Below are 8,069 nucleotides of genomic sequence, written 5' to 3'. Positions count from 1 at the left end.
GTACTTTGTCACCGTCGGGCCACTCACGAGGCGGAACAAGGTTCATACCTGTCGCATGTCACTGCTAGGCACTCCACAACTGAATGATTCCTGGGAAAGTGTCTCACCTACCTGAATCTGTAGACGTCGGCTCCTATGCGCGTGATATGTATGTATCCTGGTCGCTGATAGCGAATGTATGATCTTGATAGGTCGGTAGAAATCTTCACATACACGTAGGCTTGTTCTGTCCATTGTGCGCCACTACGGGCAATGCGGGTGTCAATCATAATATCGTACATGTGCAGTGGAGCATGGATAAGATTTCCGTGAGCAAATGTAATATTTGCACGAACATATATCCGCGGGACCGCGACACTTACGAAAACTTTACACGAAGCCTACGAAAGTGTGATTTAGCTCGAGTCCTTTGCTTGTGTGTCAAAAAAATGAATGATGGCATTGGAGAAGGTTTATGACGAAGCGTACATGGAGCGCGGACTAGTGAAGATCACTCTGGCAAATAATGTTATCAAACCTGTGATCCAAAACTTCCGATCATTCAGCTATCATCAATGATATCGTCCTTCGATCATGGATCTGTGAAGCTTGAATAGCCTTACAGGTTGGCAACATACAGGAACATGGAGGAGCATCCAGGATTGTGGGACACATGAATATATGGCCTTGGCGAGGCACGGGACTGGAGGAGAGGAGTGAGAGGGATCGAACGGTGCCCTTGACCATTCAGGGAGTGCGCGGCTTGCGTCTAGTTGCAGGCAGGGCCCAGTGCGCAGGTCTGTGCGTTGAATATGCTGTTGCCAGATTAGTGTTGACCTATTAACGACTTCTGGTCCGGTAAACAGCCACAAATATCTGACTACAACACCTTGTTCACCGCAAGGCCACGACTCACCTCGAACATATGCCTTCGCTGCCATCATTAGAGGCCTTTGCCAAGGTGCTTCCATATCTTTTCATGATGTTCAGCAACCCTTAATCATAACACATTGTCCACAGGGAACCGCCGCTACCGTAGCTGGTGTTGCAACGCTAGGTTTATTAGTTCCTCCTAATTTATGATGCGGCTCAAGTGACCTTTATATATCTTATTAGGCTGCGGACTACTATATTATGGACAAAATTATCTCATTTATCCATCCGCATTCCCCCCGGGCTCTCGCATAGGTATGTGTTTACTGGGCACTTCACATTCGACGCCAACGTAACTGGCCAAACTTTAACAGAGGTCCCAGTGCCCACGGATTTTGGACTTGAATACCAGGATTTACCCCTTGTCACTGAAGATGGGTTTACTTTACGGTGTTATCTTCTCATGCAACGGACAGAGATAAGCAACAGCCACGCTGCACACATCGATTACCCAGACCAACAGACGCATGAAGAGGTACGTCGCACTATCCCTATACTTTGCATTCATTCACTCACTTCTATTTGTTCGTCCGATGCAAGTTTGCATCCACCCGACCGACAGTTTTGATGTTCCACGGTAATGGCGGCAATCACGGTCACCGGATACCTCTCGCGAAAGTATTCTACGTCAAAATGCGCTGCAATGTACTCATGCTCTCATACCGCGGGTGCGCCCTCTGTCTTTCGCAATCCAGTCCTCGAGTTGGGGAATCCCTTTCTCATTCATACCAATAGATATGGTCATTCGGAGGGTTCTCCATCAGAATCAGGCGAGACACCGTATCTCCAGTAATCTACTCTCTTTGCTCACTGTATTTTCTAGGCATACGTATAGATGCTCAAACGGCCCTCAATTATCTTGCTTCACACCCATATTTGAAAAACACCCCCGTCGTAAGTATTGTTGACGCCACTTCCAAAGGATTGGGCTAACTTGCTTTTGTATCAAGATCCTTTACGGCCAGTCTATTGGTGGTGCTGTCGCTATTGACCTTGCAAGTCGAAATCCATCAAAGGCGATTAAATTCCAATTTGCTTCCATACCTATCATAATCTGAGACTGCAGATCACGGCGCTAATCTTGGAGAACACATTCACGAACCTCCCACGTCTCGTACCTAAAGTTCTTCCTCTTCTTAGCCCTCTTTCGTTTCTTTGCCATCAAAAATGGGACTCGGCTTCGAAAATACCTCTAATACCTCGGTCGATGCCGATCTTAATGCTGAGCGGTGTTAGAGATGAGGTTGTTCCACACGAGCACATGCAAGAGTTATGGCAGATTGTTTCGCGGCGCCAGGGTACCAAATCCAGTGACACAGGAAACAAATCTGACATACCGGAAGTCGGTAATGGGAAATCGAGATTCCTTGAATTTGAAGGAGGACACCATAGTGCGTTATTTCGATGATCTGAACCACCGGGTTTAATGACGGTATTTAGATGATACGTGTGTCCAGCAAGGATATTGGACCGCAGTCACTGACTTTGTGGCGAGTTTGAGCCGTTAGAAGCCCCTAACGCGGTGCTTGTTCTATCTGAATCCATACGAAGTGACATCATGATCATGGCGTTGGACAGTTTTTTTTTCTTTCCGTATGTTCACACATTCCTTCACAAACATGCGTTCACTATTACATATCATTTCACCATAAGAAAGCGACTAGTTTTTTGTCCATTATTGTTGTAACAGGGAAAACAAAGGTCTAAATAAATCGGTTTATCCTTCGTAGCGATACGCAACCAACGCTTCTATTCGGTGTACATCAGTGCTGAAGCTTCGCAACTTCACTTGCTGACTCTTGCTCGCCTCGATCGCCAGCGGATCAGTGTCGACCCACTCATCGGCAGGCACGTCAGCGGAGTCATGTGTATATGCAAGGATATTGAAGACAGTCGGTGTGTCGATAATTGGGAGGAAGGTTACGGTTGATACGATTTGTTTGAGGATATAGCGAATCTCGGCTTGGATCTCTGATTCAGGCTTTGCAGGTGTTCTTGTAAAGCAGGTCAACCAACTGGATGACCCGAATAGCGGGAGACTTACGGTTGGGCAGAATCAGCTGGTTGTTCAACGAGGTTAACATCGAACACCCATCGCTCAAGTGGTAGTCTGGCATCCTTCGATATAATCGCAAGTACGAGCTGCGTTACCGACCCGGTAAGGAGCCATTCTGAAGTCCAGTTGAGTTAGAGTATAAAGAATCGTGCGGCACCTACTATTGACTTGTTTCAGTATCCTTGAAAGAAAGTAAGCGAGTGCACAAAAATAGATGTCGGATGAGATGCACCTGTCAAGGTAGTTCTCTAGTGCCAAGTCCTGAGTGACGAGGACAGTTTGCCCGTACTTCTTTACCATGTGAAAGTCATCCGACGGATACACTCCACGTTGAAAGAGAATCCTGTATCGATGCATGAAATCGTAAGTTGTTGAGTCGGAAAGTGGCTCGAAATAACGCACGTGTTGGCTGCATATTTGAAAAACTCTGTGACAAGATTCGTGGAGCCTTTCAAAGTGATGGCCTGGCGTGTTGGTGCTTGAGATGTTGCCATGCTGGCGGATGCTGCTGAACAATGTGGGATGGAGAGACTGATTCAGCGGCTGCCAAGTTAAACTTGATTGACGAACGTCACGCTTCTCGCGCGTGTTTTGACGCGAATAGATCACGTGGAAGTGTTTGTTTCTAAGGCTCTTGCCAAACAGACTCGGTATATAATATACCAAGTGTGTCGGAGAAGCATTCACGAATCACAATCCTCTTTCTTCATTTCATATCGCAAAGCTTCCGATAATTCATCATTAGCACATAAAAATGCACGAAGTGGACCCCACTTCTCAATCGAATTATCTGCAGATCGCTACGAAGCATATCACCTTTGATTGGACGGTTGATTTTGACAACAAGGTCATCGCAGGCACCGCAACACATGAGCTAATTGCAAAAAATGACGAAGTGTCTGAGGTAATGTGAGGACGATTGCCTATCTATCTATTCGGCACGGGTTTTGAGCTGTCTCAGCTTCGATACCTCGTATCTGCACATCGAGGGAGTAAAAGTTGATGGAGATGCGGTTCAAGACGTGCGCTCTGCGTCTCTTCACTGGCGTGCTTCTCTGAGCTTGCATTATCTATAGTTCAGACTTGGTCCCAAGCATGAGGTGATGGGATCTGCGTTGCGTGTCCCCCTTCCTCGAACATTGAGCGCCGGATCGAGTATCTTGGTCGAGATCACGTACAGAACGACTGCGAATGGCATAGCCTTGCAATTCCTTGAAAAAGAGTAGGTTTACCATGTGCGCAATATCACTCTGTCGTTTATGTTTCTTCAGACAGACCCAGGGTAAAACCTTCCCATTCCTGTTTAGCCAGTGCCAACCCATTCACGCGCGAGACCTCGCTCCTGTGCAAGGTGAGAAGCCTTTATGATTTGATTCCACGACTTAGACAAACACTTATGCACATGGGCAAGATACTCCGTCCGTGAAGCTAGTGGGTGTTTTCCGTTGATCACCCCAGTGCTTGTGCTGATTTCCGATCATCAGACGTATAGCGCCAGTGTCCGTTCCGTACTTCCAGTTCTGCTATCTGCGAAACGGATTTCTCCGCCCTCAGATGGTCCAGCTCATGATGGCAAGATCATCGGCAAGGATGAAGTTGTGTATACCTACGATCAGGCATGTCTCACCAACCTATCATCACAATTCCACTTCATGACAGATATTGGTGTCTTCAGCCTACTCCGATTCCATCATACCTTCTCGCAATCGCCGCCGGAAATTTACAGTACCAGTCATTCCAAGTTCCTGATGGAAAACAATGGAAGTCTGGGGTTTGGTCTGAACCTGAGCTTATGGACAAATCGTTCTGGGAGTTCAGCCGGGATACTACTAGGTAAATGCGCATGAGCTTTCACTGAGCAAAAATGAATTGACATTGTATGCCAGATTTCTAGCGGCTGCAGAGAATCTTGCTGGGCCGTACCGATTTGGGGTTTATGACCTCCTTGTTCTTCCACCGTCTTTTCCTTATGGCGGCATGGTGAGCTGCACGTTATTCCACACAACCACCTACTCATTACTACTAGGAGAATCCGTGTTTGACCTTTGTGACACCCAGTGAGCATATTGCGTACCTGTATCGGACTTCTGACCCCCTTCAGCCCTTCTTGCTGGAGATAGATCCCTGACAGACGTGGTGATCCATGAACTTACGCATTCATGGTTTGGGAACGGTGTTACGTTAGTTTTCTGCAGCTTACTTTTTTATATTTGCTGATGGTACTCTAGGCATGCTCACGCTTCTCACTTCTGGCTTAACGAAGGTTGGACAACCTATGTCGAACGTGTGCTACTGCAGATTATACACTCACCTGCACACCGAGGTCTATCTTCTGTGATCGGATACAAAGCATTGCTGGATGCCCTCGCGCTCTTCGAAGACAAACCCAAATATCAAAAACTGGTCATCGACTTTAATTATGGAGAGGATCCGGATTCTGCATACAGTCGGGTGCCTTACGATAAGGGTGCCAATTTCCTCTTGCATATTGGTAGGTAGTATTTTCTTTGTGAAGTTGTCTATTGAGCTAGATTGTCCCAGAGCGTACGCTCGGTGGCCTTGCGGTCTTCCTACCTTATGTTAAGGACTACATCGCTACTTATATGGGTCATAGTATTTCCACAGAGACATGGAAGAACCACCTCTATGCCTACTTCCAGAAGAATGGCAGCGAGGGACAGATCGAAGCATTGAACAGCATTGATTGGGATGTAAGGCCGGACAACTGATGGTTGAGGAAAGAACCACTGAAATTGTCCGACAGGCATGGCTTCATCAAAGTGGACTACGTTTACCTGTTGAGATGGAATATGATTTGACTCTGGTGAATCCTGCAAATGCGCTTGCCGACCGGTGGTATGAATCGCGATACACTACGGACATTTCGAAGCTAGATTTCAAGAGTTCTGATTTAGATAGCCTGGACGCTAATCAAAGAGGTGCGCGCCAACATGTTTTGTTGTTTGTATCAGTTGAGGAAGTAGGATTGCAGCTGTCTTCCTCGAACGATTGGAGAGTTACAATGAATCTCTTCCTGCGGGTCACCTTTTCCATTTCGATAAGTTGTACAGTTTATCGACGACCCTCAGCGCCGAAATTCGATTCAGATTCTATACCTTGGTACTTAAGTCCCCGGCAGCGATGTATTTTGTTCAAGGAGCAGCAAATTGGGTTATTGGGGTGGATGACACAGGTGTCATCAAAGGTCGCATGAAATTTTGCAGACCTGTGTTTAGGGCGATGTTCAAGGTCAACCCTGACCTCACTATATCAACGTTCAAGCAGGCTCGGACGCAGTTTCATCCCATTGCGCAGAGTCTCATTGCGCAGGTACGCATTCCGTTTAGTATGTCCGCGTGTCCTTATCTTCAATCTATTAGGATCTTGGGCTGGATCTGACTGGACTGAGAGGTAGTGGATAAAAGGGGGTTGTAGCTGAGCCAAAAAAAGCATATTCATTACTGTACGGCTTGCGACCGCAATGGGATCTTGGCTAAACTATGTACTTATACTTGTTTGTATGTCAGCGTCTCGGATCAAGCAGCAAAAGATGACTGGCCAAACTTGGTTTGCTTGGACCCTGAGGCCTGAGGCCTTGAGGCCTTGGCAGAGGTGGACCTGAAGCTTGGCAGTGTTCGGACCTGAAGCTAACTTAAAGTGTCTCAAATTTTTAATATTACCGAGCGGGGGTTACCAAGGGCGGTCGGACTCGGGTCGCACTGAAGTTCTGAACACTCAGTTGTCAATCATCTCTATTTTCACATTCTTTCAATACTGCATTCATGAAACTCACTGGCTTGAGATCTTATCTATCTTGTGAATGGTTTGGTGTCTTGGCTCCCTTCGACCCAACCTGTAGGCTTGTGACATCTCCATTCTTTTCTCCTCTGAGTCTCGGCGCACTTCGTCTGCTGTTTGCTGTTTATTCGCTCGTTACAACAATCACCGTTCTCGTTTTTGAGTCTGTTCGTTTCCACGACGTTCATAGGTAAGCAAACACCAGACTTGGCGTGGCTCAACGAGTGGTCTGATCCAGAACTTTGTGATTGGTCCTGTTACCCCAGTTTTTTTTCTTACTTCACCGATCTCAGTTACATCGGCCTTGTCGCATACTTCTGGGCATCCAGCGTCCAAACCATTGTATTTGTTTTGTCGGGACAAAAGGCATACCCTTTGCAAAAGTGGCCACGGATCCTGCAGCTCTTGCATGTCCTCCTGTACACCACCATCACCATATTTCGTGAGTTCAATGTTTAGCTTCCGAGTCTAAGTTTGAGCAACGTTTTGCAGCAATCATCGTGACTGTTGTTTTCTGGTCTCTACTTGCTTCTCCATCGACTTTTAGTACCCGGTACTCAGGTGTGGACGGCGTTTCCTCATATCGGCTGCTGTTGCTCATAATATGTCATTCCTAGCTTGGTCCAACGTATCCCAACATGCGATGAATAGTAGCTTCGCTCTATTTGAGATATTCCTAACGAATGCGGGCCCTAGTCCATGGAGCCACATCATGCCATGTTTCGTCCTTTTTGCGTGTTACCTCGGTGTTGCGTATATAACACATGCAACGCAAGGATTTTACAGTAAGTTTATTTTTACATGGATCACAGCAGCGCTGACGCCCACCATTAGCTTACAGTTTCCTTGATCCATCTGTAGAGCACGGACGGTTAGCTGCTTACATCATCGGCATGGGTGTTGGTTACTGCATTCTCTTCACGATCGTGAAGGGTGTCTGTGCACTGCGGTGCCGTTTAGTCTCGCCTTCCCCTTTGGGCCCTTCCGAACGAGTACAGTCCGAAGCTATAGATGAGTGGGAGCACATTGATGTCGAACAGCCGAAGGAGTCAACTGGATCTGATGCTTAAGTATTTATTCTCCCTTTGTTTATTGTTATCTTCATGGATTGGACTGAATTGGCTACTGATAGTGGACTTTTTCCGGAACATCATGTTCGTCCTTATACTACAATGTTGGTAATGTATTATTATGCGATCGGTTTCTTCCCCGTGGGGTTGGCTTTCGCACACTGATGTCCCGCTGTCCCTTCGGGAACAGGATGCCGACGGTACCGGCTCACTTGCCAGAACTTATCACGAGC

General features: G+C 46.9%; 4 protein-coding genes across 4 annotated transcripts; 3 read left to right on the top strand and 1 right to left on the bottom strand.

Moving 5' to 3' along the window:
- The first annotated feature begins 848 nt into the window (after nucleotides 1-848).
- On the top strand, nucleotides 849-2,499 carry F5147DRAFT_730081 (Alpha/Beta hydrolase protein). Its single transcript, XM_041439385.1, has 9 exons — nucleotides 849-940; nucleotides 1,000-1,036; nucleotides 1,096-1,167; nucleotides 1,227-1,387; nucleotides 1,453-1,580; nucleotides 1,648-1,682; nucleotides 1,736-1,806; nucleotides 1,863-1,928; nucleotides 1,979-2,499. Exons 1-9 carry the CDS (start codon nucleotides 905-907, stop codon nucleotides 2,318-2,320), a joined length of 948 nt encoding a protein of 315 aa, XP_041284709.1. The 5' UTR covers nucleotides 849-904; the 3' UTR covers nucleotides 2,321-2,499.
- F5147DRAFT_88142 (spindle assembly checkpoint protein) lies at nucleotides 2,475-3,605 on the bottom strand. The gene is made up of 5 exons (XM_041444446.1): nucleotides 3,371-3,605; nucleotides 3,201-3,311; nucleotides 3,130-3,149; nucleotides 2,957-3,083; nucleotides 2,475-2,906 (listed from the first exon to the last, which is right to left on the bottom strand). The coding sequence occupies exons 1-5, from the start codon at nucleotides 3,460-3,462 to the stop codon at nucleotides 2,630-2,632; spliced, it is 627 nt and encodes a 208-aa protein (XP_041284708.1). The 5' UTR covers nucleotides 3,463-3,605; the 3' UTR covers nucleotides 2,475-2,629.
- A 43-nt stretch (nucleotides 3,606-3,648) lies between these two features.
- F5147DRAFT_730064 (peptidase family M1-domain-containing protein) lies at nucleotides 3,649-6,662 on the top strand. Its single transcript, XM_041439384.1, has 15 exons — nucleotides 3,649-3,877; nucleotides 3,930-3,990; nucleotides 4,045-4,190; nucleotides 4,240-4,319; nucleotides 4,380-4,399; nucleotides 4,453-4,584; nucleotides 4,644-4,801; nucleotides 4,855-4,948; nucleotides 4,995-5,025; nucleotides 5,070-5,148; nucleotides 5,197-5,459; nucleotides 5,510-5,679; nucleotides 5,733-5,907; nucleotides 5,961-6,298; nucleotides 6,349-6,662. The coding sequence occupies exons 1-15, from the start codon at nucleotides 3,723-3,725 to the stop codon at nucleotides 6,388-6,390; spliced, it is 1,944 nt and encodes a 647-aa protein (XP_041284707.1). The 5' UTR covers nucleotides 3,649-3,722; the 3' UTR covers nucleotides 6,391-6,662.
- F5147DRAFT_730059 (uncharacterized protein) lies at nucleotides 6,663-8,028 on the top strand. The gene is made up of 6 exons (XM_041439383.1): nucleotides 6,663-6,956; nucleotides 7,033-7,208; nucleotides 7,259-7,327; nucleotides 7,384-7,551; nucleotides 7,601-7,836; nucleotides 7,899-8,028. Exons 1-5 carry the CDS (start codon nucleotides 6,751-6,753, stop codon nucleotides 7,834-7,836), a joined length of 855 nt encoding a protein of 284 aa, XP_041284706.1. The 5' UTR covers nucleotides 6,663-6,750; the 3' UTR covers nucleotides 7,899-8,028.
- The last annotated feature ends 41 nt before the right edge of the window (nucleotides 8,029-8,069 follow it).

This window comes from Suillus discolor (assembly GCF_016758755.1).
Source record: "Suillus discolor strain FC423 chromosome Unknown F5147scaffold_165, whole genome shotgun sequence".
NCBI classification, from domain to species: Eukaryota; Fungi; Basidiomycota; class Agaricomycetes; order Boletales; family Suillaceae; genus Suillus; species Suillus discolor.
This window is presented reverse-complemented; position numbering and strand designations above follow the sequence as displayed.